This window comes from Sparus aurata, chromosome 5 (genome assembly GCF_900880675.1).
Source record: "Sparus aurata chromosome 5, fSpaAur1.1, whole genome shotgun sequence".
Classification (NCBI taxonomy): domain Eukaryota; kingdom Metazoa; phylum Chordata; class Actinopteri; order Spariformes; family Sparidae; genus Sparus; species Sparus aurata.
Window position 1 is genome coordinate 8,378,471 of NC_044191.1, and position 24,636 is coordinate 8,403,106.

General features: G+C 42.9%; 1 protein-coding gene across 4 annotated transcripts in view; it reads left to right on the forward strand.

The window, feature by feature from the left end:
* The first annotated feature begins 2,155 nt into the window (after nt 1-2,155).
* The window catches only part of dtx1 (deltex 1, E3 ubiquitin ligase), a 51,515-nt gene continuing 29,034 nt past the window's right edge, over nt 2,156-24,636 (forward strand). For 2 of the 4 annotated variants that reach the window (XM_030417473.1, XM_030417476.1), the window contains exons 1-2: nt 2,589-2,728; nt 3,183-3,786. In XM_030417473.1, coding sequence (XP_030273333.1) covers nt 3,528-3,786 — 259 coding nt within the window. In that variant the 5' untranslated portion in view covers nt 2,589-2,728; nt 3,183-3,527. Of the gene's footprint in view, nt 2,729-2,884; nt 3,075-3,182; nt 3,787-24,636 lie in introns of those variants that run through there. The other 2 variants (XM_030417474.1, XM_030417475.1) reach the window with 2 other exon arrangements.

Genomic DNA, 24,636 nt, shown 5'->3' on the forward strand with positions numbered 1-24,636 from the left:
GTTTAAGATGTACTTTAAAGCCATATGTGTACAGAACAGAAACAAAAGTCCCTTAGTTCAGTACAGGACTAACCAGAGCTGTACTAGTGTACATTTAATGGTGATTTCATGATAGACTAATTTGAATCAGTTTAATTATGGACCTTCCTGAGTTTGAAGTGACAGCTGCAACTGACACTGTGGCACTATACTGTCACGTATCAGTGTGGGGACTTGACGTTTCAGGATAAACTAACCAGGGGGGAAAGGCCCCGCAACATGTTACATTAATTTGGCAGCAGATGGTACTGTTGTCTTATTTTGGTGGGATTTACATCAAACTACTGACGCAACAGGCAGACCGGGATGTCAGTTAAACATGTCACATTGGTGCAACAGTATCAATGAAATCCTCTATATAATTTGTTTTCAGACATTTGACCTCTCTGCTTACTTTTAAATGTACAAGTAGGTAAAAAAAAAAAAAAAAAAAAAAGTAAAAGAGGGAACAGCACACCAGGAAAAATTATTTTACCATCTGTGTACAAACCAGTGATCATATGGGAGTTTTGAAGACTGCAAGCACCCAACTGACAACATGAATATTATCTCACCCTGTGTCGCTCCATTAATGATGTGGGTAGACATGCATCACTGCTGCTATCGAGCCTGCTTCATCTGATACCAGCACAGGCACTCCTTTTGAGATGATATGAAGATTCTCTTTAAACATGTATTTTTTTCTTTCAAAAAAGTTTTCAAGGCCTCTAAAGGCATACCAACAGTACAACTAAAAAGATATCCTGTTTTAAAGCAAGAATCTGTGAATAAGCAATTCTGTTTATCGCATTTCTCACAGTCACTTTGGAAAACATATGAGTAAAGACTTATTGGTTACAGTCTAGTCAGTCTAGTCAGTCAGTACCACTGATGTGATGTAATTGATCTTTACTGACAGGAACTAGCAGCACTGAGCTCGTCAAGCAGACGCACCGTGAACTAGAACGCCAGCAAAATAAGCCTCAGAAAAGTTTTTTCAGCTGCTGCAATCCATGATCATGATGCCCTCAGTGAGGTCAACATTGTCAGCATTGTCCATGAAAAACTGCAATGTATGAATCATAGTAATGCTTCTGCAAGATATCAATCTCAAATGAGATTCTTTTCACAGAGTTCTGTGAATAGTTCTAATATGTTGAAACTTAATCATCACCGCTGTAATTTCTTTCAGTGACGTAAAACAATGATCCACATGTTCATGAAACCAGGTTTTATGTCACAAACAGATGCTTTGGCTTTTCATTAATTTGTAGTTCTTGGAACTGTGTCAGATGTTATGTACTTGTCTTTGTCCAGAAAAGGAGGACTGGACTAACTGTTCTGATAAACTTTTTTTTTTTTTTTTTAATGTGGCTGTCAGTATTTTACTGTTTGAATATGATGGGAGGGGACTTTACTGTCAGACCTGTTGAACAGGAAAGAAAAATTGTCCAATAATGTCATAATTCAGGAGGACTTGACTTAGAATTTTAGACTGGGACCAAATTACTGAAGTCGTCGAGCATTATTCTGGTCATAAGAATCAGTGTTTTTGCTGATTTGCTGATTGCTGATAATATAAGTACATTTAAAAAAACAAGCCACTTTGGCTTTGATGCAGCATCTAATCTGCAGAGTAACCAGTAACTGAAGGAAATAAACTGACGGGGTACTGTTGTTGAGTTGATTAAATGAATGTAGGCGAGTTAAAAATATTTGCCTCCAAAATGTAGCATAGTGGAATACACAGGTACAAGTACCTCAAAATTGTACTTAAGTAGTGTAAATATACTTAGTTACATTCCACCACTGGATGTACCCATGGTCTGTTGACAGCTCTATATACATATGGGACCCCAGGAGCCTGAGCTGTGGGCCCTATGAAGTGTAACAGTGGCCCCTGTTCTAACTGAGGGTGACAGTATGTTTTACTTGTACAGTTTTAGTGTCAGGTGGATGTCACGTGTCTGCCAGAGTGTTTAATCAGATGCCAAGATGTGTTCTGTTGAAAATGTAATGTCTCCATCTGATCACCTTTGCCTACATGTCTGACAGGAGTTCATCTCCATCTAATCTGCCTCACTTTGTTCTCTGCCCGTGTCGGCAGGGGTTTTATTTTGAAACCAGATACCGGAAGTTGTATGTATTTGTTTGGCTGTAATTGACACATTGGACGATTTTCAACGGCTGACCACACAGGTGCGCCCGGACATTTGTGCGTAATTTGCGGGCGGCGAGAAAATGCGTGTTTACCATGTGAGCGCGCGGCGTTCGGCGTTCGAGGCAGAGATGCGCGTGAACAGCGGGATGCGCGCGCGGCTCACACACTGACGGCCGTGCAAACTGGGGCATGCATTCACTTTAACACAGCGGACCAACAAGCTGCTGTAGTCCGTGGCACAGTCACCAGGGTAGAACGACGTCTCGGTGGGGTTTGTTTTTTTTCCCCCGTGCGGGAGCGTTGGATTAGCGGAGCTGCGGGAGGAGGAGGAGGAGGAGGAAGAGGAGGAGGAGGAGGGTTTGAAGGAAGATTTCAGTTTGAAGGAGAGGAGGAATCACAGATGTGAAGAAGCAGGTGCGTTACGAGATTTTGCAGCTCGGTTTTTTTTTTTTTTTTTCCTTTCTTTTTGTGCGATCTGATGTTCGGCCGGAGCCCGTCGGATGCAGCCTCTACCTGACAGATGTGCGGCTCCGCAACTGCAGCCTACAGGTCTGTATCAACCCGTGCATGCTGCGAGACACACTCAGAGCGAGCCTGGAGATTTAACTGTGTTTACACATGACAGAAGCAACAGAGACAGCGTCCTCCGCTCTGCCTCCGCTGCACCTGAACGGCTCTGTGTGTGGAGACGGCTGAGTAATATGGTGTGTGCTAGGATTGTGATAGCATCTGGCTGCTGCTCTGTCCCCAACCACACCAATATGATGACAATCACAGTTAGTCTGCTTCCGAGACAGCTCACAGGCTCCTGTGCATTTTCTCCCTCTCACTACACTTTAGAAGTAAACAGAATCGCCAGGAGCTGCAGGCCACTAATGACTCGAGCACAGAGCTGGTTTGTGTCATCTTCCCTTGAAACAGACTGTTGAGTAATAACCCCTGGGAGACATCACATCATTTGTTTACCACTGTGTTCTTTTTCTTCTCCTTGTCCTCTGTGCAGAGAGTGTCTCCTGTATACCTGCTGCCGCTGTGGAGGATTGAGACTACTACGGCTGCAATTCTCATCATCATCATCACCACCACCATCATCTGCCACTTCAAACACAACAACACTCGAGAGGACAGAGGCTGCTTCTGGCTGATCAAAGCGCGAACAGTCACCTGTAGATGATGACTCCAGCAGAGCTGCGTGCTTGAAAGCAGCATGAGATAATTGAGAGCCACCACACTTATCGCTGAGTCTAGCTTTTTCCGTTTGCCGCTGATGAATATGTTCCAGTGTGCCAGTTGACTGGCAGGGTTGCAGAGCTGTTCGAGCCCACGAGCGCAGACACCACAGAGGAAGATGGCTCGTCCGGGATCAGGGCTGCTGGTGCCCGTCAACGGGCTGGGGTACCCTCCTCAGAACCTGGCCCGGGTGGTGGTCTGGGAGTGGCTGAACGAACACGGGCGCTGGAGGCCCTACACCGCAGCTGTTTGTCACCATATTGAGAACGTACTGAAGGGGGACGCCCGGGGAAGTGTGGTGCTGGGGCAGGTGGATGGCCAGCTCTCCCCTTACATCATCGACCTGCAGTCCATGCACCAGTTCCGACAGGACACAGGTAAGAGACAAGAAGTTTTCCTCTCTACATGTGAGGGTGACACCTAAAGGGGAGATAATATGCAAGTAAACACACCAGCTTATCTATACATGATAATTATGTCCGTAATAGGTGAATAAAAGAATTGTGTTTGGCTGAGCTCACCACAAATGATGCACATATTATTATCATATCATGTTATCACACGGGGAGCCATTACATTAGAGCTCGGTGGGGTCGCTGCACACGTTATGTAACTTCCAGGGGGATAATAAAGGGACTCCTGAACGTCCCGTCCACTTTGGGACTGGTGTTGAAGAGCCACAGGTTGAGCCTCGAGGCGACGCAACAAACAGGACACAAAGCCACCAAATGAGCACTAATTTATTCATTCAGGAGTGTCTTTATGCGGCTGCCGGAATGCCACGACCTTGCCAAAGGTCACCGTGTTGGATGGGGGGCTGAGCATTCATCAGGCAGATGAGTGCCGAGGCTCAGTGTGATGCTCCTCGCCCTCCTCAGCCTGTTGTGATATTAAAATGTGTTGTCATTGCTTTGGGAGAACGACAACCGCACGTCGTACGCAGTTTACTGTTTAAGAGACAGTGCTCGTGGTTTCTGCCACATTATCTCAATGTGTGTCACTCCGCAAGATGTAAAGAATATACACTACGTAGAATAATCTGGTTATATGTCAGAGACTGAATCAATATCTCAATATGCCTGAATACTGATACTCTCCTGAGTTTTATGTTTTAGTTGTGTTCTGTAAGAAAGAACAAGACAAATGTTATGGACACTGAGAGATCGATTACGTCTGGCCATGACATGCTCACAGTAGAGTATAGGGATCTTCTTCTTCTTCTTCTTCTTCTTCTTCTTCTTCTTCTTCTTCTTCTTCTTCATCTCATCTATGGTATCAGAGTTTGAAAATGCCTCTGTTGTCAAGTCAAAGAAAGCTATGTGGCTTCATATTATTAGCTCTATTTATCTGCTAGAATTTCACCAATACCAATAAATAGTCAATAATACAAATATCCCAGTATTGGGCCAATCGGTCTGATATACATCATGCATCCCTAGTAGTATTGTCAGAGTGAAGTTTAGGGTTAGACTGATTATCAGATGACTGATTATCACGGCCGTTACTCAGCGTTATTCAGATTATCAATATCAGTGTTTTTTGTGTGCGATTGCCCCTAAAATAAATACATTTAAGAATGCAATACTTCTCTGGCTGTTTTTTAACCAAACCGTGTCTCGCTCAACGTCCCGCCCACAACTCGATCTGATTGGTTACACGTCATAGATAATAGCCTTTCAGCTATAACAATAAACAACCCTCAAAGCAAGTTGATTGTGGTGAATCCTCAGCACAAGCATGAATATCCTCACATGAACGACTTTAAAAATCTGTTCAGCTCTCTGACATACAGTCGTACATTGGTTTCCTGATTTTGTTTTGACTTGCCTTAGCCTGTCACCGTGGCTGAAGGCTCAGCTCGTACATGGCTTCCAAACTACAAAACAACAGGGAGACGAGGCCACTACCTATCTCCTGTTCACTGATTTTTTTGTTACCTAACGAAGTGTACGGTTAAAGTGATTCCGGTATGTTTAAGTTTGAGTTTTTATTTTAAAGTTTTAAGTATATTTCCATGATTATCTGGACAGTATCATCAATCACAATTCATTTTGCCCCATGCCCAGTCTGTAGTTTGTACTCTGGTCTCACTCATTGTCCCGCCTACAAGACTATCTGATGTGTTGCACGTCACAAGTAATTGTTATCTGGTCATTTTTGAAAGTTGTACGGTTCCAAATATCAGTTATCCGTCTGTTTATCTTGATTACGAATAATCTGTGTCTGTCTCTGAACAGTCAGTAGCGATCAGTCCCTTGTAACGCGGTAGACTTTGCTTTCGATGAAGTGAAATCCCCTCCAAACTGCCTTTTTGTTTGGTTGTAAAGTGATTCTGCTACCTTTTCGAACATGACCAGATGTTTGTGTCTGTGTGTGGATTCACCTTCCTGCTGTCCCCGTGTTTGAAGAGGAGATGTGGGGGAGGTTTTAGGCATCTGTTAAAAAACCAGCCTTGGACAGACCTCAGCTGCCTGAGTGATTCTTTCACGTCTGATTCAGCCACATATCACTGTGTTAGAGGCAATTATAAGTCAAGGGAATTCTGTGTTAGACGCTTGGGGGACAGGTCATGTCTGCAATGAAAAGCAATGTTTCATCACCTCTTTGATGAGGCGGAGCACGGAGAGTAAAAACCCTCTCTTAAAGTCTCTTGTTTGAAGGTTTTATGTAACATCAGGGCATCATAAGAGGTACAAGCAGATACATGGGGGGGAGGGGGGGGGGGGTGTACAGAAGGTGACCTCACTGTGCATCAGCTGCATTATGTCACCTTTTGATTCATATGCAGTGATTCATGTGCATATGCATTAAGCTATGTGGATCGAGTTGGCAGTGTTATTTAGAATACTGAGTAAACAGAGTATAGCTCAAATTCAGAAAGCCCCATGGACCAACTGTCAGTCTTATAACTGGTTGATTATGTAAAAAAAAAACTGTCCAAATGTAATGAAATGCTTCTCTAAATCAGTCAAACCCAGAGACTGCGAAGATTTTATTTGGGTCGCCATGTAAATTTGAACAATTTCTTCCATAGTTGTTTTTGCAGGACACCGTTGAGTCACATGAGAGCTTGTTGGTTAAAATCAGGAGGTTGCTGAACTTCTTTCCACTTTAAATCAGATTTTAAATGCTGCCACCAGAGGCAAAACAGTCGTTTATGAGAAACAATGGGAAATTAAAGAAGTAGAGATTTACATGTGTATAGTTTAATTGGGATGAAATGAAAGCATTTTTACTTAACTGAAAAAATATACCTGTTTAAAGGTAAACCATGGTGTGACAATTGATGGTGATCACACTGTGTGCATTTGCGTATCCACAGTGTTGAATTCTACCGTGTTGGTGAAATATATAATTTAGGTCTAATTAAGGCTAATGTCTGCCAGGACATAAAGTAAGTATTGCAATATGTACGAATTTTAGTTGAAAACATTCACAAATTAAGTAAAATTATCAACAGACTGTGAATGAATAGCAGGTTTGAAGTTATGATTGTAAGATATCTGCTGGAGCTGAACACCAACACTCTCCTGGTGCTCTGAGCTTCCAGCCTTGATTGCAAGACGAATGACTAACCGAGCTAACTAGCTAGCGGCAGGTACAGTTAGCAGCTGGTAACAGCTGGCCCCATGATATGCTGCACCCTGACTGATTTTGAGTATGAATTCGACTGGGGGCCAATTCTGACATACTGCACCTGTTGTTGTTGATAATAATGATAATGATAATAATAATTACGGCTTGAAAGAAATTTTCTGAGTGCAGCAGTGTATGAGATTTTCAGGGTAGGATGGTTATCCTACCCTGAAAATCTCATATACTTGCAGCTCCTGTCACTCGTGTGTGTGCTTTCTTGCTACGCTGCATGTGCGTTTTTATAGAAACCCATCTACAGACGGGTGTAGCAAAGCTAGCTCAGGCTATAAATTCTGCGGCGTGTGGTACCGGTCGAAGCTGCATATACTAACCCTAACCCTAACCCGTTGAAAATAAAAATCAATTGAATAAAAATAAATAATGATAAGGAAAGATGTTTTATGGATAAATAACATGTTATTATTCCTGCTCTGACACCACTTGTTTCATTAATGCCGCATATATACAGCAAACATGCTTTGATACACACTGTTGAGCCATGATGAGGAATATTTAAATACGCTACCTCCAAGTAGCATGTATTCTTCAATCCCCTCCAAAAAAGGGCCATATAAAGACATTTAAAAGCATTTGTGAAGGCTCTGATGGCATGTATAAGATCTGAAGCCCCATATAAGAATTATTTGCTAAGTAAATATAGCACATGATATATTAGCCTCCCTTTATTCTCTGTATTCCTTGTATTGTATTCCTAGCATTCTTTCATGTTCTAACTGCTGAATATGAGAGCGGCAGTGTTTCTGCCTGACTGTCAGGAGGGTTGTGGTGTAAGGAGCGCCTTCTCGTTGGTGTTATCCCCTCTGATAGAACAGAACACAGAGCAGCACATGTGTTTCGGGGTTGACTGGCTGCGAGATGAGCCACTGAGCCGTTTGTCAGCCATTACCACGGCGCCGCGGCTAGGCCTGACGTTTATCGGTCCTCATTGTGCCGTTCGGTGTGTTACCTTCCCCCTCGGCTGGGATAAACCTGTCACGGCCGGGCCTGATGGACTCCCGCTGCCTCCTCTGCCTCCTCCTTCCTCCTCCTCCTCTGGGTGCTCTGTTCGTGTCCCCAAACGTGGGCAAACCTCTGCCAGGCCACGGCCATCGATCTGAGCTCCCATGAGCCTTAGCTTCAAGGCTGTAGTGATGTTGTTGTACCGCACCAAGAAACACACTCAGCTTGTTTTATTGTGGATTTTGATGCATCTGTTTCACATCAGATGTTTGCTATATTTGTAGCTCAGCGGGTCACCCGCAGCCACTCGCTCTGCTGCAGGCTTATGGAGTGTCCCTGTGGGGAAACCCCATTTTGTCGCGGAGCCAATGATCATCTTCTGACGCTGGTTTTTGCCAAGAGCTGGGAGGAGAGTTGAGTGTGCTTTGTGTCCCGTGTGTGTGTGTGTGTGTGTGTGTGTGTGTGTGTGTGTGGAGTTTGCTGACGTGTGTGCGATGGTGCAGTCTGCCAGCGGTGGCAGCTGTGGTGTTCTGTCCCTGCAGGCCGTGTTGGGGTGCCCTGCTCTCCTGTGGGTTTGGGAGGAGCTCCTGTGGGCAGAGTTACTCGGACTAATGAGACGGCAGCCGTAGTTTATCTCCATGGCTCCCTCTAATCAGAGCACCATGACGACAACGCACACACCGCAGAAGGAATCGGCAGGGCCCCTCTCTGTGGAGAGCAGCCTAAACACATCTGTGTTTAGTTGGCATTGGAAAACACAGGGCGTGGAGTCCATCATACAAATGCAGGACAAGAACACCAGTCTGTGGTGAAATGCTGAACCCCAGTGATTTGTATATACAGTATCACTCGAGGCTTAGAGGCTTATATATAGTGTGGATGAATATTTGGCCGAGGGCAGGGAAAGGATTGGCTCCAGGCCAAGGCGGATCGATCCGTTCTCCTCCCCAGAGGGGCTTTTGAACCTCTAAACACTGCTGTGGACTGATCCCCTTTCACTACACCCACTCCCATAGCAAAACACACGGGCTTATCTGCCATCTCCATCATATACCAACACTTATGGCCTGTCTGATGGATTTCACACTGCAGCTATTGCTTCTGCCGCCTGGCTTTTAAGCATTTGCTTCTCCTATGTTTTCTCAAATGATGGAGGGATGGCACAAAGCATAGAGAAGAGCAGGTTCACGTTCATGAAAGATGGATAAGTCAGTGATGATTGCTCATAGATGTAACATCAGCGTCCAAAACATGATTATTATTCAATGAGGACGGGTTCCGGTTGGTTACTGCTGTGATGTCATTTTACCGCAAGAGAAACTACCGCAAGCAGAAATATGACACTGACTCACAGGGTAAAGGGAATGTAAATATATTGAAATGGATTAAATGGACAGTATTTCAAATCCGAGTTTCTCACTTTCCTCAGTCGCATCTTCAACCATGACACACGTGTTTTACCTCAACCAAATCACTGTCTCAAACAATCCTTAGCAAATATAATGAGAATCGTAAACTAACTCGAGAAATGTTTCAGTTCTATTGCAGCTCTGCATGGGGTCTGTCCGGGTGGTGTTGACGTACATAGCTGTCCGAGACGGTGGACTGTTGTACATGCGCCACTCAGATCAACAGTTGCAGCCCTTTATAATTGTATGGGGTCATTCTAAGTTGAAACACAAGAATTCTTTTCAGGTGACAAGTATTATATTCCATGTTTGCAGACCTTTAATTGGACATTGTTAATCGTTGCTTAGAACCATCTTTTTTCCTCACCATTGCGAATTAAAATCGTTCAGCACGACTCAGGCAAGAATGCTCACAAATGAAATAATGTTCTAAAGTTTGTGTTGTGTTTAGTTGTGTTTACTGACACAACTCAACAAGACATATAACAAATGTCTTTTTTTTTAAGACAAAATATGTTAAATATCATTTCTTTTAAAGGGTGATAACATATCGGGAGTTGTGTTTTTATGGCCCTTGAGTGTAAAACAATATCAGTTCAGTTTTTTGTCGATGGAAAAATCTCTAAAATCTCTTTTACAAGAAGTCAGTCAATCTCTGCCAAGTTAAACCTCAACCCAAAGAGATGTTTTTTCCCAAATAAGAAATAAAAAAGAAACAGTAAATGAATCATTATAGTTTACATTTTCATGAGCAAAAACCAAAATGTCAGTTCAACACAAGACAGTGTGCGGTGTACAATGAATGTGTGAGTCTGTGCTTTTGTGTGCCTGGAGTTGTAAAGGCCATTACAGCTGTTTTGTGCTCGCTGTAGTGAGATGGTCCATGTGTGACTGCAGAGATAACCCCTATCAGCGGCTGTTGGCTGCTGTGTTGCCGGTGTGGGCCTTTGTTTGTTTTGGTTCCACAGGCGTGAGAACCTCCTCCCCTCTGGCTCATTTCCCTCAGCTAACAGCCCCTCCACGATGATTTACAGTGAAAAAAAACCCACCGGCAGACAAAGAAGAGATGGTCGTGTTCTCATGTCTGTTTTGTGTTAAGCTGACAAACGGCAGAGTGCTGCGGTTGTGGTCTGGATGCTGCCTGTAAACTTGCAGAGCATATGTAATGCTGCAGATTGTCGAGGAGGGCAGCGCTTTAGGTTTTTGTTTGTCTTTCGTGTACTTCAGTATGTAGTAAATGTGTGTGGGAACTGTTCTGGTGGTCTGTGGGAGGAAGCTGTAAAAAGGATTCCTGCTATGTACGCGCTAAAGGTCAGGTGCTGTATGCATCAGCTCTGACTGTGAAATCCCACTTGCGTCAGAAGAAAGCAGAGTGAGCAAAGAGTGGAGCCTCCAAACTCCAAACTCCCGATTTAGAACAGAAAAGTCAAGAAAGAAGCAATAATAGAGACGAGACAGAAGCGGGCACTCAGGAGCTTTTATATTTGAATGTGTCAAAGTGTTTTTTATGTTTTACACAGTGTGGGCCTGTTGTTTTGGTCAGACATGTTGTAGATCTAAAGACGGACCATGTACAGTATACTGTATAATACTGTAGTAGAGCTGCAACCAACAATTATTTTATTATCAGTTAGTCTGCCAATTATTGTCACAATTAATCATTTGTGAGTAATGCTCATCAGTACCGTTGTATGAGGTCTACTGAATTGGCATGTGTCCACAGTGCAACGTTGAAATGGATGATGATGCTCTTGGGGGTGGGGAGCTTCCTATGTGGTTTCTGAATTTGACGTTGTGTGTCCCCTCAGAGTTGCCGTAAGACAGTAGGGGTTGTCAAAAACCCTGAAATACAAGTAAGTGCTGATACTGAATGTTTGAAATGGTTTCAATACTCATTTCCCACAGTGTCACTGCACCACTCCCAGCTGCATGCTTGCACTCTTCTCTCTGACAGTGATGCAACACAAACAAGCTGTAGTGCCAACATGGTCAGGAGTAAATTAACTTTCTGTTGTGCTTAACACACAGAACACAATCCTCGTCAATTTGTCTTTAATGCCACAGTGTTTTTATATACATTTTAGCATCAGAAGATACAGCATCACAATCATGTATCATTGTATAAGTTGTGTCAATACCGAATTTGTTCAAGGCGCTGTATCAAAAATGGACATTGCAGTACCATGAAAGCACTATATGAGGCAGCAGTTGCTTATTAGCACACCGCTGCAGTCCATGACAAACAAGACCTAACGTGACTGTGTTTGCCACTGGCGCACTGACGGCAACCTCCAACTGTCTGACCCAGTGAGCGTCCGGCAGGCATTACCATGGTGAGTCTTCAAGGGCCACAGTCCCCCCACCACATTTCCATAACTTAGCTGCGTTCGGCCCATTGATACAGAAACTTACATCTGGTTGCAGCATGGAGCCCAAACCCTATTTATTCCTATGAAAGCTGCTTATTTGTGCATGAAGCCAGAATTGCTCAACATCCCGGGTATTGATCTTCCATGTTGTGAAGCCCGCAGACGTGTGCACGAGTGACTTCCTCCAACCGAGCTGGCTAATGTTCAGTTTAGCGCCGGGCTCACTTGAATGGGGATAAAGTGATTTAATCAGGCAATATCTTTTACACTTTCCAAATGTTATCGGACCGCATGGCTCAAATTATGAGAGTAAAATGACTCATTTTGTGACGCCCAAAAAATTTATCCACCGTTTTATCCAGCTTTCTTGATAGTACAAATTCGCTTTAGGCCCCAGTCCTCCTTCGCGTGATGTTGCATAATTACACAGTTTGGCCACTAAGAAAGTTGGCTTCAGAGCCTAGCGATCTTCCTTGGCCTCTGAAGCTTGGAAAACAAGGTTAACCAATAATATGCAGTCAAACGTGGTTGTACACCTGCCACTGCTATGCTCAGAGTTAAGCTAGCTGATTTGTTGTTGTTTAAGAGCGAGACAGCTGCCTTTTACAATATCGGCACACAGCCTTATTATTGATGGTGGCTCTGTCATTTACGGTGTGGCACTTCCACACACTGCTTCTCAGATGTTTTGGTGTCTATACTGTCTGCTTAGGATGAGTTTGCTTGCTTGTTGTCCACCAAAACATTATTGTTAGCTTAGTGTAAGTCAAGCTAAAGTTTTAGAGCGCCCTCTGCTGGATCGCAAACTACAACAAACGGCCTAATGCACTTACTGATGGTACATTTCAAACAGGCTATTACCATTTGAATATTAACTTTTCACTCTACATGAACAACAAATGAACACATTTTCAATAATCGTGACAACCCTGTTGCTCAGTAGTCACTGACAATCAGCCACTGGCTACTAAACTTTACCTGAGCCCAAAGTGACGTCTTCAGATGACCTCTTTTGTCCAGCCAGCATTTACTCTTCATTTACTGTCATGAATGTAGAGGAAAAAAACAGCAAATCCTTACATTTTAAGAAGCTGGAATTAGCAAAAGTTTGACATTTTTGCTTGAAAAATGACTGAAATGATAAATCGATTGTTAAAACAGTGGGTGATTAATTTATTTTTCGAACTTATCAGCTCATCTATGCAGCACTTCTCTGCAGGTAAGTCACCTCCAGACAACATTCTCAGTCTGGACTAAAGATAAACAGACATGACATAATGACCAAATTCTTTTTCTTTCAAAGCTTTTTGTAATTAGCGTAATTAATCAGTGGAGGTCTTTAATCAAAATGGTGCCTGGCCAATGCAGTGCTAAGGTGTGACTGTACACAGGGGTCCATTATAGCCCAAAGCAGCTGGCTGAATTCCACTTGGATGTCGACAGGAAAGGGACTGGAGCGGCGCTGTGGAGAGGGAAGAGGTGGGGGTGGCTGCTGATGGAGGTGAGGAGAGAAGAGGAACAGAGGGAGAGGTGGAGTGCTTTCCTGATGGAAAGTGACAGTCAGGGTGGAGGGAGGGATAATAACAGAGAAAAGACCCTCGGCTGTGCACATTCCCCTACTCTGTCTCACAATCTCTCTCTCTCACTCACACACACACACACACACACAGATTTTGTCTTGTTGTTGTATGCTTCCTCATCCAGGGCCTCAAGGTGTGCTTGTTTTAATTAAGCATTAATCCGGCCATTTTTTATCTGACTTAATATTTTGTTTATAGAATGTAAGAAGATGGATAGATATAATTTATTGATCGCTCAAGGGGAATTGTTATGTTACTTCAGCATTATCAGCAGAAGATTTAGAGAGTAAAATGATTTAAAAACAATGCAATCAGATCTGCAGAACACTGAACATTAAATAAAGATTTTGAACCTTATATACATTATAAGGAAACAAGAGGCATACCGTATGTCTCTCACAAGCCATTTACTGTGTATTATCTGATAAGCAGCCAACACAAGAAACTACAAACAAGATTCTTTGCTTGTACGGACACAACATGTATATCAAGCAAATCTGAGCATTTCTAAAGTTGTGAAGCACATTTTACTCCTTTTACCCAAGCATGTTTTTCACTGTTTTCTCGGGGAGTAATGTACGGATCTGGATGCAAAAAATGCCAAGTGTTTAGGTGGCTGGTATATATGAGGAAATACAAAAGGGGACTGTTTGGCCTTGGCAGAGGTATGCACTCTACTGATTGCAATTCTAGCTTTTTGGGTTTATGCCCTTGCTTTGTGATGTTATGTGGCACTTTTGTGCATGTAGAAGGACTGCAATGTGAAACAGCCCAAAGTCCAAGCTAATGGGAGTTACTCTCTCCCATAGAAAACACTGCTCCTGCACTGCCTGAAACGCCTGGTTTGGAGTTGAGCCTTTGCTTCTTTTACTTTTGTGCGTCACTATGTAGCAGGCGTTATATAGATATACTTACATACATTTATAATATATATACGGCTATACCGCAGCCATGGTTACCAGCTGTAGGGGCACTATTTTTGATCACACTACCTTGCTTGGTATGACCTGCCCCCACTCTGCCTCTGACTGGCAGAGTGGGGGCGGGTCTTTATTTGAATATCTTTGGGACAAAACTAATAATTTAAAGAAAATTAAAGTAGCACATACTCACATTTTCGAAGCTGGAAGGAGAAAACATTTGGACATTTTTCTTTTGCATTAGTTATTCTAATAATAAATTCAGCACTACACGTATTCAATATTCCCTGTGAACCATCACTCAGGCTGCTATTCCCTCTTAAGAGTGACCTTCCTTGCAGGGTTGCAGTACTTTGGTCCGCCCCGTCCACATCCTCATTGCGTTACCGTGCAGCTTCTCGCAGCCTCCAGCATCGGGAGCAGAGACGTCTCTCCAGATCTGCTTTTAACTTTTAATCCGGCGAGTCACCACTTTTAACTCCCAAAGTGGATATCTTACTCTTTTATCAGGGAAGCAGCTTTAGAGCTGCTCTCTGCACTGCTTGCTTATCAGGCCAGCCTGGGAGGTCACTCAGATCGTAAGCTGTTGTCTGCCTCAGCCCATCAGCCGGCTGCTGCGGAGATAGGAGTAAAGCATCATCTCTAAACTGTTCGGGTAAACTTTCACCCTTCTCCTGGGTACATTTGTTGACAGATCTCTTGTTGAAGTGTGTTGTGCTGTCCAGGATTTTATTCTGAAAAATGTCATGGTCACTCGAGTCAACAGAGCTGTTGCCAAACATGATAAATAAAGTGAATGTTGACCTGAATAATGTGGAAAAGAACAACGTTACATAGCTTTACAGCACTGGAGCGCTTCTGTACACAAAGCAGATGTCAGGTAGCTGTTATATTGAACAGGGACAGAGTGCTGCTGCTGTAACACATGACTATCTTTGATCTACAGGAGTGCGTGGTCTAACATTTACAGAAAGCTTCGTCTGACTGAGACCAGAGCTGCACTGACGCAACTCGAGCTGGCAGCAGTTGCAGCGAGCCAAGTTCAGAGCTCCCTTGATCAGTCTCGGCGAAGGCAGAAACACAGAGTGGGACTTTTTGTTTTGGTCTCTGTATTTCCACTCACTTCGCTAAAAATGCACCCATAGCTCCATTTGGTGCAGTGGCGGCATGACAAATCGCTAAAGCCGAAACCGGGATGGCTTTCTCGAAAGCATCTTAGGGGTAAGACAGTCGTCATTGTTCGTGCGTGAGCCCCCTGTAATGGCCAAAAACGATCTTCCTAAAGTCTGGCAGGAGTTACAGCTCTGCTGTGAGCTCGCTACTCAAACACTGTAGTATCAAACAAGACACTGCCAGAGTGTACTTTCTGTCAATTTCTCCTCTTTGTATACAGTATGTTTCTTCACAGATTACACTGACACTACTCTCCCTCTAAAACTGGATTTTATTCATACTTCTTTTATTCTTTTTCTTGAAAAGAAGTAAAGATGTGAAAATTCATGGGACAGAGAGTTTTTTAGTTATTGATTTTTTTTTTTTTTTATTTTGCCCTCAGAGCTAAATTGAATAATTGTTGTGATTCTGTGTATGTGTATAGTAAGCTTTATCAATTCTAGGCCTCTTCTTTTTTACTGGATTGGGTTGAAATATAATAGTAATTTACAAATGTACAACATGTGCAGTGTTTGTGTAAATTGATGTCAGTGATCATAGGAAGCAAATTAATAACAATTGAATTTTTTTTTTTTAACCAAATGAAAAATCATCTTTTTTCAGAATTGTCTCACTTTCTTGCAACCAAATTTCGATTTTTACGTTTTAGATTAACTTGAAACTTTCTTCCTTGAGTGTGTTGATTATCATCACATATATAAAAGCATTTATGATAAATCTCAACCCAAACCGATGAAATATAAGCAATTGATGAGGCCTAGAATACACATGCAAAATTCAGCTATGCGATTGTGAAAGGTCGAGAAAAAAAAAAAAATTGTCTCTCAACTGCACTGCAATTCAGAAAATGGTCCAACAGTAACCGCAGCTGTAGAGCCAATAGTGTTGCAATATCCTGACATGTAGTCATGATCACGGTTGGTTGCAGGCGTTGTTTGTTCTCGCCTGCAGTCTGAAATCACAGGCGCTGGTTCGGTCTAATGGAAATGAGAGGGGGAATTACTGCGACAAGGAGTGGGACGAGCACACGCATGCACGTAACGGGTTCACATTCCCTCACATTCACACACAGAAAACAATCACTTATTTTGATTGTTTGCGACCCGGGCGCTCAGCAGAATATCAATATGAGTCTCTCTCTCTCTCTCTCTCTCTCTCTCTCTCTCCTCTCCTCCTCCTCCTGTGTCACCTGTAAGTGCTTCTAAATCATGGCTCCTGGTCAGAGTCCAAGTCCTGTGACTGGTGAGCATGAGGAACATCCTGCAGCAGGCTGGGAGGTGAATATTTGCCGGGCTCTCCCGGCAGAAACCCCTCCAACCTCCATTGTCGCTCCTCAAAAGAACTGCTCACACACCATCGCTTCTTCTGACATTATTAATGAGAGCCTGCAGAATTTATATTACTCTAGCCTCAAGGTGATTCTTTATCAGACTTCAGTGGTAATTGCTTCTACTCTCTCCTGTCCCTTTTGTAAGGATGCATTCAATCAGAGACATGTGTCAATATACGAAAGGATTTAAATCACTTCAACGATATACTTGGGGCTGAAATACCTGTTGGTTAAGGCTGACACTAAATCAGCTGATTTGAAAAAAGAGCTTCAAGCTAGCAGTGATAATTTCATGAGGGAACTTGACGCCGGAGCAGATTCTTAATTTCAGAAAATAACTCCACAAGACAGAATTGTCTGAGAAAAAGCACAAATAAAGCATAATTTGAAGTGCAGATGTGTATCTTATGTATATTTTTCTGCCAATATTAAGGTCAAAAACAAAGAAAACTGGTGTTTCATTCTTCAGATTGGGGAAACAGGATGATAAAAAAAAAAAAAAGCATAGAATTAGTTAAAATTGTCAGATAATGTGTGGCCTTACTAAAGCCAGTATTCATGGAGTCGTGAGAGAACTATAAAAACTGAGATAGAGAAGCAAACTACTTCAGCGTACCGCAAGAAGCTTTTAGCTGATACCAGTGCCTCTATATGACCGACCAAAGCAAACAAAACCATCAACAAGAAGACTGACAGTTTTTCTATAACTGGCTGCCCAGATGAACGTCTCCTGCCACTCTGGTTTGAAACATATTTTTTTGTTGTTTGCTGTCATATGCCTTCATTTGTTGATGAGCAGAGCTCAATGCTCTCTGTGGTTTTGCTGGCCTCGACTGCAGCATTTGTTGCACCATCAATTGTTGTTTTCTATTTATTAAACTGGCCCAGGGATGTCAGCATATCCTTCAACACTTCAGACCGCGTCTTAATGCTGTCAAGCCCAAACTCAGAGCTGTTGCTGGAGTATCCCTTTGAAAACTTGCATGTATTTTTATTTTTTATTTTCAGGCAGAAATTACATTCAGAGTGCTGGGACGAAGCACACGTGCAGCGAGAGAGAAAAAAGCGTTGCACATGTCTTCACAGCGGGGGCAAAGCCAAACTTCTGCCTAATACAAGTTTATATTTAAGTTGTCTTGCAGTGACCAGATCATGTGACTGGTTCAAGACGTAGAAGAAAAAGAAAAAGAAATGACATACCAATTGAACAAAATCCTTTTTTAACAAAAGATAACATTTCACATACTCGCGGTGAGCCCTCTCTCTGGGCGTCACCTGGTGTTTTTCCTGCATGCCTGGAGACAGCCAATCACCAGCACTATTAGATCTTGGCACAGCAAGCGTGCTGCATACAGGACTTGTTGGCTCACTGACGCTGATGAGATGAACTCCTTCAGCATTGAAAATTGGGATGGGACCTGTGAGTGGTTGAAGATATTGCAGCATATTTTTTTTTTTTTTCGTAAAAAAAAAAAACATTTTCAGATTTTCAGATTCGATTGTATGTTTCTTGTGTGTTTTGGGTGGTGTAACACTTAAAGCCCGATAATCTCACCCCCAATCAGTGCAACGTGAATTGAATTTCAAAGCTGACCCTCATCTGTTCTAAATAAGCCTTCCCATAAAGTCATAATTGAATTATTCTGTACAAATGATCTGTTTCTAGCAGCTATCAGAGCCCGGAGAGCATGAAGTCATCTGCCTGAACTGACACAACCCTGTAAACAACCTTTCATTATGATACAGTGAGTGCGGGATCATATTTTCAATACACAGTCTCCCATAACAATATCACTCACGTATCAGCAGCTTTCTGTTCCTCCTCCTTCACCGCCACAGATCTGATGACTTCTGAAAAAGTGGATTTGTGAAAATGAGTTTCCCTGTAAGCACTGACCTCAGAGTCCATGTGGCACCGCTACGCCCCTGCAGTCTCGATAAAGCCCATCGGGCTCATGTTCGGTTTAAGCTCGCTAAAAGCTTTTAGCGATCCAACAGCAACTCTCCAACCAGGACACGACCCTGATTTTATTCAAGCCTCTGACATTTAGCCTCGACAAGCTTGGTCGCATGAATATTCTCTGTTCCTCTTAATAGACCTAATAGTCGGATTTAGGAAGTGAACATTGCGCAAACATGGCATTAACAATAACTGAACTAATAAGGTGAGCCATTAATGCTAAAAAAAAAAAAAATTAGTCTCTGCATTAATTTTGTAGTGTGAACACAGAGGAGATGTGATTACACTTGTGATTCAGCAGGGAGAAGGTCTGGGCCTGATATTAAAAACTCCTTTGGAAAGTGGAACATAGTTAAGGAGCCGGTGTGTTTGGTAAATCCATTTTAGAAAGCGGACAAAATGGACACAAGCGTTCCCGCCCTGCAGGGCGGTCACATGGCCTCTGACCTCTCTCACACCATGTCTGCTTTACTGCTGATCAGAGCTGACCACAGTAGTCTGGCGCGATGACAACCCGCTGTAATGTAACCAGACGTTTCCTCTGATAAGACCTGACCGCGTCCGACAGCCGTGAAGCAACTTATAAAAGCCTGTCTCAGCAAACTCATTTACTGCACGCTGTTCATCTCGATGAGTAAGACTCCCTTTATTTGTCAAACGCGATATTCCGAGCAGTCTTTTCCCTCTTGGTGCTTCCCGCGAACAGCTTTGATGTTATTATCTCATTTGTCAGAACTTAAGTATCCTTGTTTGTCGGTGGTAAGGTGTCAAAGAGTACATGTACTCAAGTACTGTACTTAAGTACACATCTGAGGCGCTTCTATTCCAATTTTCTTTGTTTTCATGGCTACTTCACTACTCCACCAAATGACAGAAGGAAATGAATACCTTTTGATTAACTATATCTCCAGAGATGGCAAAAGTATACACATATCGGGACGATAAGGCCCTAATGATAATGTAATGATATCAAACAATCACGCAGGGCAACTTCCTGCCCCGCACTTGTAATGCTTTTGTTATTTGTTTTTACTTTTTTTGCATTTCGCAGGCTATTTTATACTTCCATCAATCACTTCAAGGGCCTCTTGTTTAACAATTTACAGCAAGCTCACATGCATTAATCACTTATTGGCCATGTGTGAAAAATGAGACCTGCCCCGTCTCTCTCAGACACCCACACAAGCCTGGCGATTTGTTTAACGCCGCTGGATTGTGGATTTCTGTATGAAGGGCAAAGAATGTGACTCTGTGCACGTTGTCCAGCGCCTCGTCTCAGTGCCTCTCTCCGCTCCACTTACAGAGAGAGAGCAACAGTAGCTAGAGTTCATTCCAAAATGAAGTGCGCTGACATAAACGAACAACCAACACAGAGGTTCCACAGAGCTCCTTAAATAACATTTTAAGCTCAGGACTTTTACTTGTAATAGAGTGTGTGCAGTGTGGTATGAGTACTTTTACTCAACATACTTGCTCTGTATGTATTTCTGGGTGTACATGGCAGCCAATAATCACCTTTCTCAGAAGATTTTTAAAGGTCCATACCACATGTTGGGAATGATTTCTACTGTATATGATAGGTAAGTATATAATGTTAACACAACCACCCACAGTTTCAGTGGAAATGAGTCAGACATGTATGACGTCTGAAACACTCACCACAATAAGAGATGAGGTGGTGATCGCATGGAAAACGTCCTCTCCATTCTAGATCTTGACCTTTTTGCTGCCCTAGTTTGCAAAGTTCACATTGTGTTCAGTGACGCTGCAGTCTGCGCACACCTCGTCGACCGTGATTGATACCAGATCCAGCCATGTAGCAGTAAGTGTTGCATGTACAGTGTGGCAGAGGTCATCTGATTGAGGGCCTTGTGAGCTATTTCTCATGTGACGTGGTTCGGCCATCAATCAGCTTTCCGCTGAGCAGGCAAAATGGTTCCACTGATGTACAGTCTGTCGTGCCCGTGTGACGCCTGACATGAAATATCATGCTGTCACAGTTGAGCACCGCTCCATGTTTGGCGATGGGTTTGTGTGCGCGGGTCTGTGTGTGTGTGTGTGTGTGTGTGTGTGTGTGTGTGTGTGTGTGTGTGTGTGTGTGTTTGTGTCACTTTTACTTGCATTGAATAGAGAGAGGAGTGGTGCAAGGTCAGCTGTAGGGCTAAATGATGTGTTCGGAGGCATTCGGAAACATCACAACATTCCTATTGATATCACATTAATGTCACCATTCAGTATATTTATATCTATATTGTATACTTTCTGATGTTGATGTGTATCATGATATGCCAAGTGCATCCATAAATCGCGTACTGTAGGCCTGCAAATTATAATTATTTGTACAATAAACTATTCGAGTGTAACAGATTACAATTTCTTCGAGATTGTTAGTTATAACAAGAGATGGAAACCTGATTTACTGATGTGTTTGATACAGTTTCTCCAGAATTATTACTTCAGGCAACAGAAATATGTAGAATGCAAAACAATATAAGATGGTGTCATCATAATATCATGACCCTAAAACCTCATTAATGTGTCCAAGGATCCTATTTTCACAGACAGACTTGCAGAACCTCCAGACGACAGCCAGCAGGTGTTCCTTTAATCGATGTTGCAAAAGTCAAGTTTATTTGACAGGGACGTTACTTGTGGGCATTGTTACAACTCAATAAAATGCAACAGATGCAATATATAGAGAGCTTTCAGCTGTAGCTAATTTGCAGGCTTTCGCGAATAAAACATATAATGCAACAGTTAAATACAGGCACGGAGACTAACAATAAAACAGACAGAAGAGCAGCCACTGCAAACAGTGAGTGAAACAGCACTGACTGAAGAACAATTAGCAACAACGACAGACAGTAATGATCAAAAACAGCAAAATGAAAAGAGAAAATGCAGTACTTGAGTTATATGAATCACTGTAATTGTATACAAGGCTACACACACACACACACACACACACACACACATTCCAAACGATGAGACATTCCTGTTTTGTAAAATGACTTTTTATGCCAACATTTTCCATCTTCTCAGCTCTGGAAGGTGAAAACAAAACCAAACACTGACATTGAAAATGATATTGAAATGAAAACAACCCAAACCCTGACACTACATTTGAAATTGAACGTGTACAAAGTGGGATTCTTGAAACAAGTGATTTATGGTGAATATCACTTGTGGATAACGTCTCTCTCCAGTATTTCTGGTACGCTCCACTTAGTGTTTTTCACCCTAGAAACCTCACCTGTTTACTGTACGGCACAATAACAGCGTGGTCATAAGATCATCGTAGGTTCACAGTCTTCATCAAGTTACTGCGTATTAGAGCTGCAACTAATGATTATTTTCATTATCAGATAATATCTCTATTATTTTTCCTGTAGAATTCCTGTCAAAACGATATGAAAATGCTTATCACAATTTTCCGAGAGCCCAAAGACACAACTTCACATCGCTCCTTTGGTCCAACCAACCTCCTCACCGAATTGTCTCCATTAACTGTCAGGAATGACGAAGCAAAGCAGCAAATCCTCACAGTGAAGAAGCTGATACCAGCAATTGTTTGACAAAGACCTAAACAATTAGTGAATTATTTAAAAAGCTGGAAACTAATTTTATTTCAATCGACTGATCAATTAATGGATTAGTTGTTGCATCTCTACCTCAAGAGTTGTATTTACTGCTCACAGAATTTAAGATTATTTCTGCTTTTTATAAAATCTCTCTATTTGATTATGTTTGTCGTACATGTCACAGGCACCTGATTGAATTTTTCACGTTGGCGAGACACGTGTTTTAATGTCTTGTGCAGTGTCACTTGGCAGCACTGAGTTCAAACTGGCCCGATGCCAGAGTATAAAAGCCCCGTAGCGCCCAGGAAGAAGATGGCATTGGTTGGCAGCTGTCAGGGATGAGAAGGAATGTTGCGCTGAAATAAAAAAGCCTCTGGAGTTCACGAGGGATAAGCCCGCAAGAATCCCAGAAATTAGCGAATGTCATACCTCAGAAGGAAACTGGAATGTTCACAAAAGCTGCATCGACAGAGTGGGTTGTCATTGTTTCAGGTTTGTGAGCAGGATCTGCCGTCTTTCATGGAGGGATTTTGTTTTCCATGTGTGTTAAAGTGACTCCTCTCTGCTAACAAGAAGCCTGTTTTACTGTAACCCTCACACTGCTCCAGGTTTCTGTGTGCGTGTGTGTGTGTGTGTGTGTGTTGTATAACCTGGATCTGTGCCTCCTACTCCCTTGTCCTTGTGACGTGACGGCGCGGCGCTGACACGCTAACGAGGTTCCTGCTGGACCTGATGAGGCTGAAGTGGTGTGAATTGGACGAGGTGGACTGTGCGGTGAAACACACATATGCTCGCGCCGCACATTCAGGCACTCTTCAGTGTGCACCGCTTCTGGCGTTAATGATTAATCCGGCAATTTCTTTCACAATTAATCATTCAGTCAATAAAACGTTAAAAAAAATAATAATAATAAGGTCTGTGAAAAATGCTCAACACAATATGCCAAAGTGACGTCTTCAAACTGCCTCTTTCGTCCAACCAACAGCCGAGCACCCAACGACACGGTCACCAGGATATTATGTTACCAGTTAACATTAATGCAAAACACAGTAACATCCATGGTTGACATGCGTACTGAACGTGGTATATCACTTTCGCGTTTTTTTGCTCATTAGTCCCCTGTCGCAGCAGGCGGTTGAGAGGCAGGTGGTGGCGTTTGCAAGCCAACAATGCTGCCAAGTGGAGGAGAGGTAGTGCGAGTCTCACCCGAAGATATTTTTATTTTCCAGATGCATAAGCGCAGCGTGGTGACAAGGCAGAACCAGACATTTCCACCTGAACGACCTGAAAGTTGCGACATAAAGAAACATCCAGTTTTAACGTAACCTAGTTGGCTACACACCATAATAAATGACAGGGAAAAGCGGCACATCATAATGTTTAAGAAGTTGGAAGTTGGAAATGTTTCAGCAGCGTCAGTGATTAACACTAATCTTCCTTTCGATAAAATAACCGATTCATCAACTCATTGTTGCGGTTCTTGTTCACACGTTCACAGATGCATAGTTGCTAACACATGAACCGGTAGTTGGACACACACACACATACACACACACACACCATGTGAGTCAGTGAGCATCCTTGGCAGAGCTGAAGCTGCTCAGCTGAGGACGGTCACGACATCCAGCGAGTCAGAAGGTTGTTTCAGGGTCTGTTGCTTCACTGCAGTACAGGAGCTGGCAGGTGGACAAGACTGTAACTTCATTTTCTTAAGATTTTTTTTTAGCCACTCTGTCTTTTTTTCTTTTTTTTTTTTGTTACCCCACTCCAGTAACTGCAAACTCTGCACAAGTGCACGGTAACTGGCTGGCTCCCCGGGCCGGGGGTGTGGGAGAGTTTGGAGTGTTGAAGGGGCTGAGGATGAGGACGTTTGCAGTGGGAGTTAAGCCACTTTTCCTCGCCACTTTGTCTTTCCTGGCAGCAGAACTGTATCAGTGGGACCTGTTTTACTGCAGTGTTCACTTTCTAAGCTCGAGCAGAAGTGAGACATCCTCTTTTTTTGTTTTTTTTTTATTGTTATTTGGCAGAAAATCTCCCCTCATCACATGCCTCCTTTAGTATCCGCTCCCTCCCTCCTTACATCCCTTCCTCTTTTTCTAGCTCATCTCCTTTGTCTGGCCCTTCATCATCTCTCCTCTTCCTGCTTTCCTCCTTTCAAATCCCCTTTTTCTTTCACTCCACCTTCCTTTCATACTCTCCTCTCCTTCTCATCCTCCATCAGTGTCTCCCTCTTTCTCCCCCTGCCTCCCAACCAGCGGCATCTCCCCGGCTTTTGTTCATCCATCACGATCGCCGACAAAGAGAACGGG